At 38.1% G+C, this 12,577-nt stretch overlaps 1 protein-coding gene across 2 annotated transcripts; it reads left to right on the forward strand.

Moving 5' to 3' along the window:
* The first annotated feature begins 5,919 nt into the window (after positions 1-5,919).
* Positions 5,920-12,230, forward strand: LOC149848664 (Nuclear transport factor 2 (NTF2) family protein). Of its 2 annotated transcripts, none has more exons than XM_089996798.1 (7): positions 5,920-6,065; positions 6,213-6,327; positions 9,652-9,735; positions 9,845-9,884; positions 11,380-11,448; positions 11,550-11,659; positions 11,797-12,230. In XM_089996798.1, exons 1-7 carry the CDS (start codon positions 5,981-5,983, stop codon positions 11,930-11,932), a joined length of 639 nt encoding a protein of 212 aa, XP_089852924.1. In that variant the 5' UTR covers positions 5,920-5,980; the 3' UTR covers positions 11,933-12,230. The 2 variants fall into 2 exon arrangements, with proteins under 2 accessions (XP_089852924.1, XP_089852932.1); XM_089996806.1 differs by having other exon boundaries at positions 5,931-6,065; positions 11,744-11,882.
* The last annotated feature ends 347 nt before the right edge of the window (positions 12,231-12,577 follow it).

The following is a 12,577-nucleotide window of genomic DNA, read 5'->3' on the forward strand; positions in this document are numbered from 1 at the left end:
TAGGAATGCTGAATTTTTTCTATATTATGATTATGATTATAATGTATGAGCAATATTCACCTGCTTTATAAATTTTAATGATTTATGACTTGGACAATTGAACATGAGAATGATTTCTTTGCTTTTTATTTCTTCTAACAAGTCTACAATTCTGGCTATGTTTTGGGAAGAAAAGAGGATCAAGGAGGGGATCACGAGAACACCCTAAAGTCAATTTTGATAAACATGCTGTACATAATTGATTATTTGATTCATTGTGGACTGTATATAATTGATTATTTGATTCATTATTGACTGTACAATTTTATTATAAACTGTACAAAATTGATTATTTGATTGCATTCAATTTTAGTTTCTTTATTTGATGTTCATAATTATAGTGATTTAAATTGTTTTATATACACAAACATACATCTATGAGTGTGCAGGAACATGTATCTATGTCCTAATTTTTTTAAAAGTATCGTATTGTGCCAAGCTTATCTGCATATACACTATATCCATGTCCATGTGATAGGTTCTAACATTTTGCTGATGGTTAATGTATCTTGAAATGATCATGGAATGCCATGTATATTTCTGTATTGGCAGGAAGTTTAGTTGATGAACTTATCAAATTAGTTTGTGAACATTTCAGTACTAGCAAGATGGATATTCCTGACTAGACATGCTAGTTACGGTATCAAACAACATTTTTCTGCAATATAATAGGCATTTCCAACTGTGTGGCCGTATTGGTATCCTGGAAATGGATATTTATTTATCCTTAAATAAATAAGGCGGTTCATTTGGTTCAATCAGTTAGAGGTAAAGGAAGTTGGGGGCGTGTGTACAGTTGATGGGGAGGGCATCACGAAGGGCAATCCTGTAAGAATATGTGTTGTTCCTTAGAGATGGATAAAATAGTAAAATGAAAAATGACTACTGATGTTGTAGGCTTAATTTGTGTGCAATGAAACTTACTAGCAGGGCCACCTTTGAGTTTCTATGTTTTGGAATGAGGCTAGTCCAGAAACTTCTAGTGTTGTCATTGACATCTTCCTAATAAAGAGCCAATTAAATTGAATTTCAGAAATATTTTGATTGCAAAACAATTTATTTTAAGAGTTAATTTTTTTTAATTGACATGTAAATATGTGATCAAGATTTTTTAAATAATGTTAGATATTTCTAATTTTATTAGTGCCATTTTCTAGGTTCAATTGGGTGCCAATAACAGAAAATATGACAATAAGTCGAGCTGATTTGCTTGATTTCGGCTTGGGCTCGACTGTCATGCGTTTGAAACTCCAACCGAGCCATAACGTGCTGACTCGAGTTCGGCTTGAGCTCAGTTATCACAAGCTGACTCGGCTTGGCTCGGGATCAGTTATTACGAGCTGACTCGACTTGGCTCAGGATTAGTTAATATGAGCTGACCCAAGCTCGGATGGACTACAAGCCAAGTTCAAACAAGACTACCTATACTAGGCTTTGAGCTCGAGCTTAGCCAAGCCTGAACACAATATACTATTCTGCCGAGCTGAGCTTTTTGTGCCTCAGCTCGGCTCGAGCCCAGCTTTTGTGCACCCCTACAGCTCAAGAGGTATTGTAGGGGTGGGCATCAGGCCAGGCCGGCCCATCAATGACAGGTCGGGCCAAGGTTCAAGTTTGAGCTGGCCCATTGGGAAAACCCTGGCCCACGGCCCACATGTTAGGCCCATGGGCCTAATCGGTCAGGCTGGACCAGGCCTATTATATAATATATAATATATAACATATATTACTTATATTATATATTATGTTATATATATATAATGCATTATAATATATAACATATTATATATATTATGTTATATATAATAGATATAATGTAACTCCACTTGTGTATAACTGTTTAGTTATACACTGTCGGTCCCAAGCTCGGATAAAGGAGGAGGGTTGCAGTAGGTCTGTGATAGCCAGCATAAAAACTTAGTCATACCCTATGAATATGAACAAATATGAGAATTTCGTTGGGGCATTCTCTACCGAGCGACGCGTTGTACTCTATAGGTCCGGAGGCTGTGACAAATGGGCAAGGGTTGATAGGTCGTCGCCCGGAAGCGACGCGTCACACCGGCGCCCAGGTGTGGTGTCAAATAGGCAAGGGTTCCCTCACTTTGTTGGACGGGTGGGGGTAAAGAAGTTAGTCCAAGACCATAAAATTAGGTTAGCCACTTGGAACATAGGATCTTTAACTGGTATGTTGGTAGAATTAGTAGATGTTATGTGTAGGAGAAATATTGATATTTTATGTCTACAAGAGACCAAATGAGTAGGTGAGAAAGCAAAAGTGATAGAACCTTGGGGATATAAGATTTGATATACAGTAATAAATAAGAATAGGAATGGAGTAGAGATTATTATGAGTCGTGAGTTTATAGATAATGTAGTTGAGGTCCGTAGGAAGGGCGATAGGATTTAACTTATTAAATTAGTATTAGGTACGAATATTATTAATATTATTAGTGTTTATGCACCTTAAGTAGGTTTAGATGATTCCATTAAGCGTCAATTTTGGGAAGATTTAGATGGAGTAGTACAAGGGATATCTTATGAAGAAAGGCTTTTCATCGGCGGTGACCTTAATGGGCATGTAGGCATTAGTAGGGATGGATTTGAGAGTATCCATGGAGGCTATGGTATAAGAGAAAGAAACGAAAGTGGAGAAAGGATTTTAAATTTTTGTTTGTCCTATGATATGATCTTAGAAAACACTTGGTTTAGGAAGAGAGAGTCTCACCTAGTAACATTTAAAAGTGGGGTTAATACGAGTCAGATAGATTTTTTCCTACTTAGAAAGAGAGATCGGGGTTGTTGCGTCGATTGTAAGGTTATATCGGGAGAAAGTATAGCTACACAACATAGAGTCTTAATTTTAGATCTTAGAATTAGACAATACCGCAAAAGGGATAGACATAGGATAGATCCTAGAATTAAGTGGTGGGCATTGAAAGGAGCTAAACAAGAAATTTTTGTAGAGCGGGTAGTTAAGGAAGTTGATTGGTGTCTCGAGGAGGATTCAGAATCTATATGGAATAAGATAGCGGGTGGCATGAGAAAGGTGGCTAAGGAGGTATTGGGTGAGTCTAAAGGTTGTGCACCGCTAGGTAAGGATACATTGTGGTGGAACGGGGATGTCAAATTAGCTATTAAGGTTAAAAAAGAGTGTTATAGAAATCTAAGTAAAAGTCATGATAATGAGAATTTGGAGAAGTATATGATAGCAAAGAAGGAAGCTAAAAAAAGTAGTTCGGAACATGAGAGATAAGGTATATAAGGAGGTTTATGACAAGTTGGATACCAAAGAGGGCGAGAAGGATATTTATAGGCTTGCAAAGATGAGAGATAGGAAATCGAGGGATCTGGGTATGGTTAGATGTATCAAAGATGAAACACAAAGGGTTTTAGTTAAAGATGAGGAGATTAAGGAGAGATGAAAAGATTATTTTGATAAGCTATTTAATGGAAGTCATGCTAAGGATCTTGGAGACTTGTCCATTCTTTTTCATGAGATGAATCGTGACTTCATGCGCAAGATTCAAAAGAAAGAAATTGCAGAGGCTTTGAAGAAAATGAAATCAAGAAGGGCAGTTGGCCCAGATGGTATACCTATCGAGGCTTGGAAATGCTTGAGAGATAAAGGTTTATAATGGTTGACAAATCTTTTTAACAAGATTTGACGGACAAATAAGATACCTAATGAGTAGAGGAAGAGTACTTTTGTGCCTCTACATAAGAATAAGGGTGATATACAAGATTGCACAAACTATCGTGGTCTAAAACTCATGAGTCATACTATGAAACTTTGGGAGAGGGTGATTGAGTCTAGGTTGAGGAAGGTTGTCATGATATCAGAGAATCAATTTTGTTTTATGCCTGAAAGATCAACTATGGAAGCTATACATCTTCTTAGACAACTTATTGAGAGAAATAGAGAGAGGAACAAAGATTTGCATATGGTTTTTATTGATTTGGAGAAGACTTATGATAGAGTACCTAGGGACGTTCTCTGGTAGACAATGATGAAGAAAGGTGTTTCTCTCAAATACATTAGTATAATTAAAGATATGTATGAAGGAGTAGTAACCAATGTCCGCACTTGTGGAGAGGTGACAACTAATTTTCCTATAACGGTTGGGTTACATCAAGGATCTGCTTTAAGCCCTTTCCTATTTGCTATAGTGACGGATGAGCTTACGAGATTAATTCAAGAAAATGTGTCGTGGTGTATGTTGTTTGCTGATGATATTGTTTTGATTGATGAGTCTAGAGTTGAGGTTAATGCTAAGTTAGAATTATGGAGACAAACATTGGAAGCAAGAGGTTTTAAGTTGAGTAAGAGTAAGATAAAATACATGGAATGTCGATTTAGTAAGCAATGAAGTAGTGATGGGAGGGTAGTGAAGTTTGGTGAGCAAGAAATACCGGTGGATGATTCTTTCAAATATTTGGGATCTATCATTCAAAAGTACGAAGAAATTGATGGAGATGTAAATCATAGGATAAAGGTTGGGTGGATGAAATGGAAGAGTGCAACTGGAGTGTTGTGCGATCATAGAATGCCATTGTGGTTGAAGGGAAAGTTTTATAGGACGACTATTAGGCCCGCTTTACTATATAGTATGGAATGTTAGGCTGCCAAGAGACATCATATTCAAAAAATGAGTGTAGCTGAGATGCGTATGCTGAGATGGATGTGTGGAAATACAATAAAAGATAAGATTCAGAACAAGGAGATACGTAAGAAGGTAGGTGTTGCACCCATTGAAAATAAGATGAGAGAGAATCGTTTACGGTGGTTTGGACATATTCGACGAAGGCCTAATGATGTTCCAGTTAGAAGGATGGAGAAATGGGAAAATATATTAGTTAAAAGGGGTCGAGGTAGGCCTAGGAAGACATGGATGAAGGTGATAGGAAAGAATATGAATGCTTTGAACCTCACCGAGGACATGGCATTGGATAGAAATGAATGGAGGAGAATGATTCATGTGGTAGACCCTGAATGATTTTCTTTGTTGGTTCATATCGCCGACCCCAATTGTTTTTGGATGAAGGCGTAGTTGTTGTTTGTTGTTGTATAATAGATATAATGTATATAATAACGGGCTGGACCGGGCCAACCAGACCAGCTTGGAGCCCAGCCCATGTGGGCCCGCTTCAGGCCGGGCTGGTCCAGAGCCCCGGTTCAAGCTGAGCCAGTGCCAAAGATACTAGCCCAGGCCCGGCCCATGGCAGGCTGGGCCGGGCCAAGTGCTCACCTCTAAGGTACTGTGCGCTATCTAAAAAGGAAGAGTCTTTCATAGGAAAGAGCAGGGATTTGTTAACACTCCTCCTGTCGGCTCGGCCTTCCCATGAAAGTTAAATGAATGTAAGAAAGTATTTACACATGGAAAGGGCCCTTACATGATCTTTAATTTGATTTTTTTTTCTCTCTTGCACACGTCATTGCTTCGTCCCCAATTTCAGTCTCAAACAACCAATTTCGGTCCACATATTTTCTCCCACAATGACTAAATAACTATATGTTTAAAACACGTGTACCAAGTCCTCACCACAACTACAAACAAAGTAGGGCGGTCAATGTGTCAGGTTTGTATCGGATAACCCAACAAGAAGTTTCGGATACAGACATAAAATGCTTGGTCTTGCAACTCAACAAGTTGTCGACGTGTCAAAATGCCCACTTGGGATGTCATTTGTATGGGTCTCGGGTTGAATAAATGTAGCTAATTGGATCCAGATAAGAGCTTTCCCTATTTGAGCCTCAGTTCAAATCTTGATCCAGTTATGATCGATCTCACTTAATCCGGATAAGGGAACCGAATCCTATCCTGATCCAATTGCCCCACTTTAGAGCTGACGTGGCAGCTTGCAGTCCATCCCAAACGCAAGGGCGAGGGGGGGTTGCAAGGCAAGTAATCTTCAACTCTCAAGTACTTTGAGAGAGAGGGTGATGATTGCTCCCTCTAAACTCTTTCCCTTTGGGTTTCCCTGCAAGTTTCACTCTGTCAATCTTTGTTTATCCAAAATGGCTGAAGGTAGGAAGAAAAACCTTATTTTTGTAGTTTTTAGAGTTTGATTTCTATCCGAGTACACATGTAGAACTATACCAACATTCTCTTTTTTATTTATTTTTTGGTTTTGGTTTTAATGCGATGGATTCATTTGGGGAGGTGAATTTTTAGGTGTTGGTGCTGAAGTGAGGAACCCGGGCGAACCCAGCGAGCGTCAAGCCAAAAATTCGACTGATGTTAAGAAGAGTAGGCTTTCTGATTCTATAATTCCTCACATCCTGAATCTGTAAGTCTGCTTTAGCACAAAAGTTTTCTGCAAATTTGGGGCTGATTCTGTTTTGTTTTTGGCAATTCATGTGAGTTCATGTGTACCCATTGTTGCTGAACTTGTGAAACGTGTGAGTGGTGAGAGGGTGGCTTAGTTATTGGTTTATGGGGGCGGGGGGATATTTAAGAAAAGATATGCAGAGAAAGAGAGGCATTTGGTGATGATAGATAACCCATCTTCATTTTCTTGTTGGATTGAAGTGTTACTGTGGTGATTAATGCATGAAATTTATCGAGCCAAGTGTGTATGGATTGTTCCTTGAATTGTATAATTCGAAAGGTAAGATGGTGCTTTGATCCATCTTCATGTTCGCTCTTTTTCGTTCTTTTCTTTTTCAGTTCATGTAATCTATTCATGCCCTTTTCCCCTGTTTCTAAATGTGTTTATTTACATTGTTCTTCCTCGAGAATCAATGGGACAATTCTTTGTCAAAGCAATGAGAAATTGTCCTTTGAAGGGGTTACGAGTATCAATACATATTGGTATGAATGAAACCATCTTGGTTATGTAATTAAACTGGTTTTGGAAGCTTTGTTTTACTTTGATTTAATAGATTTTAGTGCAATAGTGAATTATTCCTACTGCTTTTTTTATAATTTCTTCTTCTTTGGTCTATAATCACAAGTACCATGATCTTTCTTTGATGGTTATAACTCTTGATATTTAAGCTGATCATCACCAATAATGTTTCACCAAACTCCCAATTGCCAAGTGCTTTATTTTTATTAATTGGGCCAAGCTTTTTGTTCATATGGCCTTGTCGTTGTGACTAAATCTACTTTATTGGCTTTTAGCGATACAGTGGTCATTTGATCTAGAGGTAGGCTCTACAACTCTTAACGAGATGGTTAGCAAGCAACTGATTAGCATAAACAAATTATACTCAGGATTCCCTCTAATGCTAATGTACTTCACCCTACTCATAATCTGTGAGAGTGACTCTGGATTGAACTGAAAACTTTAGTAATAACGTTGCACTCTAGTTTACAGTCATGTCTCTCTTAACTATAAAATTAGAATACGATCATTACATTACACAAGTATCTTCGTATTAATAAACATATATTTTTTATATATTATCAAAATTATCAAAATACCTTTTTCAAGGTGGTCTGTTAAACCTCAATTTTTGTGCTACTATTTTGGTCAAAAACATAGAATAAATAGTTTTTTTTCTGCGATACAAATCCAACGCACCAAATCTCACTTAATTCTAAGTTTGAGGTGCAAAGTTATGCTCATTTTGCAAGGATAATTTGGTCACATATACAAACGTAATTTAGTCATTTCAATTCACCGTGATCTGATGACCTGCAGGTCAAACCGAGCTCGGTCTGAGTTTAGAACACTAGATTACTGAATTTAGTTTAGACCCAACTGGGCTTTGGTTCAAAGCCATCTAAACTCTCTAAATCTCATATTAGATTTGCTTACTAAGTGATGTAAATCCATATCCAAGTTAAGTGTAACTGGACTGAACTCAATTTATTTCAACTAAGAATAAATTGGGCTGGTTCAGTTCTGTCCTAGTCATAGATAGACTAGACTGACTGAGTTCAGTTTCAATCAAAAACAGATTGAACTGGATTTATTTTAGTTCTGATCTGGATCAAAAACCGATCTGTCAAATCACAGACTGGATTGAGACCCAGTTATGATTTGAATCCAGAACTGATCCACCTAGTCACATACTTGATCTAGACCCTGTTCAGTTTGGGTCTCGTCCAACCTGGATCAGTCTAGACCAACTTGATCGAACTGGACCAGACCCAGTCTGGTTAGTTCAATCCAGACCCATTATAAGGAAATTGAGACAAGGTTCAACTCGATCCGTCTCGGTTTTTTTATTTTTATATCCTCTTGCCAAATTCGATCTAGCTGGACCCAGGTCATCAATCAGGCCCGACCCGGTATGGGTTCACACCCTAGTTCGGTTAGACCGACTCGATTTTTTGAGATGGTTCGGTCTAGGTCTCACCTAGACCGACCTATCAGATCTCGAACATACCCGACTCGGCCTAGTTTACACCCAGACCGAGTCGATCCTCCGACAAGGTCTGCATACCGTGTTGAGGTCGTTGGCAACCTCCGATTGCCGTCTCTCTCTCTCTGTAACTGCTCTCTCTCTGCAACGATACCGGCAACCAGTGGTTGTCGGCCTCCTCTTCTCTCTCTCTCTCTCAACTCTCCTTTTTTTCTCTAGGTGGGCAGAGCGGCGCACTGTGAGGATAAACCTCACCCTACTCAACAATTGTGGGGGGCAAGGATAAACCTCGGCCCCTCCTGTGACGAGTGGGGAAGACTGTACCTTATTCGGGGGAACCGTCTTCCCCATTTTTTCAAAAGTTCCCTTTTTTTTTTTCATTTATCTCTCCCAGCCTGGCTGGGGTTCGAGCCCACCCGGCTCGGCCGGCCTGGGTTTTACAACTATAAGGAAATTCTTACAACCATAAGTCAATTCATTCAACCATTTCATGCTTATAGTTTGACTAATTAAATCCACCATTATGTTTAGTGTGAAGCACCAAGAACTTTGGCACATGATCTGGTTATAGTGGTTCCGTGCTCATTTTAAATTGTCGAAATAATGCTTTCTATGAAGCCATTTGTTGTGTCACAGTTCGCTCCTGTCAATAACTAATATTATACTGGAATGGTTGAACAAGAATCAGCTAACGAGCTTCGTCTGATTCATTACTACAGTAGAAAATACTAAAATGAAACTATATGCATTGCACCTTCCACTGGTGGTGTGCCTCATCTTTTTGTCGATGTGATGGTCCCCATGCCTCCTGCTTCTCTGTAAACAAGGCCCATTTCACTGTTCATAGGCGTGTGAACTAGTCTATGTTGATCAACTTCACTTCTTATAGGCCCTGTGTCAAACTGGCTGAGGGTTGGTCTTATTGATAAACAAAGGCATAATATGACACTAAAGAAAATCAAAGAATCTTGAAGTTTTAAGTTTTCTGTCAACACAATATCATCAAATTATGTTTTTATTCCATAATGAACATCTGAATGCAATCTCTATTATCGTATTTCCCTTAGATAATATTCTTAATGCAAGTTCAATCACATAGTTATTACCTTGACCATGCTGATCAAGGTTCCATTAACTATCTTCTAATTCTTTCGTATGTGCTCTAGGAGGTAAAAGTGCTTGAGTTAGAAGCAACCATGTGGATGAAACCCCACATTCCTTCTTATTTTTTTCTTCGTCCTCTTATAATGTGGCTGATCTTGTTTGAGCATTTTTACTGATCTGTGTCCTATATACAGATATGCATCAGCTGCTACAGCTCGTGATTTTGAAATTTATGCTCCACATGCAACTTTTGAGGACCCACTTATGCATGCCCATGGGTAACTTATCCTCTCTATATAGGATTGAGCATCTACTAGTCTCTTATTCAATGCACATATGTATGCTCTATTCATCGTGTTATCTTTTGCCGTGCCCTTTTATTAACAGTGTCAGGCAAATTAAATCAGCCTTTTATTCCCTTCGAAAGGTTTGCTTCTCTCTCTCTCTTATTTTTGTTTTCTCTTCCAATTTTATAGGATAAATAATTATATGCTAATTTTTTAGTGAATCTCTTCATTTTTTATGCTTTATATTTGCTCTCTTGTTGATAGTTCTTGCTTATACTTCCTGTTTGCAATCTTTTTCTTCTTTCTGTATATGTTTCCACCTACAGAAAAGTTGCACATAACCATTTATTCTCCTTTTTTATCGTACAGATTTGAAAGGATCTTATTGTTAACATTTAATTTCTTTTATAATACCTTCATGCTACAGGAGCCTCCAGACAATTAACTTTTTATGCTACTAAATATTTTGAACATGCCTATGAGCAGTAACCGGTTGACCATTGACCACTAGGTATGCCAGATCATCAGTTCTGATCAAAGTATCAAGATATGCAATATAAAGAAAAATATTGATTGTTTCTCTATTACTTGCTCTAGTTAACTTTTCATGTGTGCAATTGGTTGCACTGAAAAAGTACAAGAAAATGAAAGTGTGTACAGTAGTAGATGTTTTCCTTGTGCCACTGCCTCGAATATTGCAGTGTCCATCTCCAAGAGAAACAATCTGATGGGAAGGATTGCAACCTCAAATTTCTGTTCTAATTTTTATCGTGTAGAATGGCAGCAGGTTTATGACATAATGCACTTTTGTTAATTGAGTTGACAATTTTTTATCCTCACCTGGAATAGCCATCATAATAATCAATGTAAAACCTTGGACTTATGTAACTTCAGAATAGCTGGAAGCGACATGGTTGTGGCGGTTTAACAACTGGGGACTTCTATTTGCCATTTGACAAGATAGCCCTTTAAAAGGGTTACAGGAATTTGTTAAGGGTACGTCTAGAAAAGGAGGATGGATGTTCTAAAAACTAGTGGAATTTATGGGGAACCAGAACAATCTTGCTCTGGATTATATGGAGATGAGCTCATCGCTTGTTATCCATGAATACTTAGGAGGTTGAAAACATTAGGAATGACACAGGACTCTGTAGAACATTCTAGGTGAGATTTGATCTCACTGCTGTCCCAACAGGTAGAAAGTGCAGAGATGTGTTGTATGATTTGGTGGAATATATCAAGCATAATGATAGCGGTGATTTTTGCTATTAGAACATTAATTCTAACTACAATTTGGATACAATGCTTCATACTTGGAATACAAATTGGATTCTGTGCTACACATTTGGATTTCCCATTGTACAACAGATGAACTCTCAAATTATTAAATGCCAGGATATGAAGGTGGACAGTGGCATAGGCTAAGATGGCCTTCTACATAAAAATTGATAGTTCTGCATACTTGCTTTTTGCCATTTTTCATTAGTTATCTTGAAACTGACAGACCACTTATGACTTTCCAGTTGAACTCTTCTCAGAACAGCTGACCTATTTATTTTCTGAACTGCACTTTTGAACTGACATTTCAAGTGTGATTTCAGCAAGTGAACTGGACAAATTTCCTACTTGTTACAGGTATTTAATGAATCTAAGATTGTAGAGTACAGCATACAGGAAAATTCAACATCAGCGGGAAATGGAGAGGTTAGACGAAGAATAATTAAGAGACTTCCATAACCCCTATTTCTTATAGATTCTGTTTTCGTCTTTTCTTACTCATAATAAGAATGTTAGCATCTTCTCAGGTACTTATCGAAAACAAGCAACATTACAAGTTTCTAGGAAAAGATAAGGACATTGATTCCCTCATCAAGCTGCAAATTGAAAATGGGAAGGTCATCCGCCATGAGGACTGGTTAGTTCTTATTTGTATTGATCTCAATATGTTTGTCTTTCATTTCTTTGTTCCCCTGAGCTTTGAACTCGCTAGATAAAACAGGCAGGCATTATATGAATGGCTTACCATTTCTCAAGAAATGTGGTTGTGTTAAGGTGGGACAAGAAACCATTGTGGAACAGAGAGACGGTTAAATTTCCGCTGGTTGGACGCATCGCGGAGATGGTACGTTGCAGTTCAATGCTTGTGACTCATGCCATGATGGGGTTTGGGAAGGACCCTCAGCCTTGATTTTCTCCTACGCAGAGAAGCAAGAATTTCCATTCATTATGTTAAATGTATCTGTACCTCTATGCCATCTATGGGAGTAAAATCAATGACAACTGTGTTTATGCATCTGTGAATTTTTCACTCACTTTTTTTTTCCAGTATTTCTTCATTTGTAAGTTTTGTTGTCTTGTAATTAATGATTCCAGGTCTGTCTCAGAAGTCTGTAACTTGCTTGTCAAGGTCTGTTATGAGCAGCAGTATGTTTATTGTATCTTATTTTACTGTTATTGGTAATAACAACTGCCTAGAGTTTCTGATCAATGTCAGAGACCCCTGATTCTTTCTGAACAGTGAAGATCACAGTTGAGGAAGAAAGGTGACTTAATTACAGGTAGGAATTACGTGCATGTCTTCTTGATGCTCTTTGTACAGGTTCAATTGCCTCCAAATGTTATAATGCTATTTTTCGGCTAAATGCATCCACATTCTTAGAGATGATAAGCAATAAGATAAAGAAACGCAGCATGGCCTTCATCATGCAGGTCAACTTTGTGCACCAGTATTAAAAATGTGCAGCTTCAGTATCTTTCAGGTGATTAAGATCATCTTTGAAGTTGTGATCGAGGGGAGTCATCTTTCAGTTATTAATGAGGTGAACATTTGAAC

The sequence above is a fragment of the Nuphar pumila genome, chromosome 1, assembly GCF_984573655.1.
Source record: "Nuphar pumila chromosome 1, dmNupPumi1.hap1.1, whole genome shotgun sequence".
Taxonomy (NCBI): Eukaryota; Viridiplantae; Streptophyta; class Magnoliopsida; order Nymphaeales; family Nymphaeaceae; genus Nuphar; species Nuphar pumila.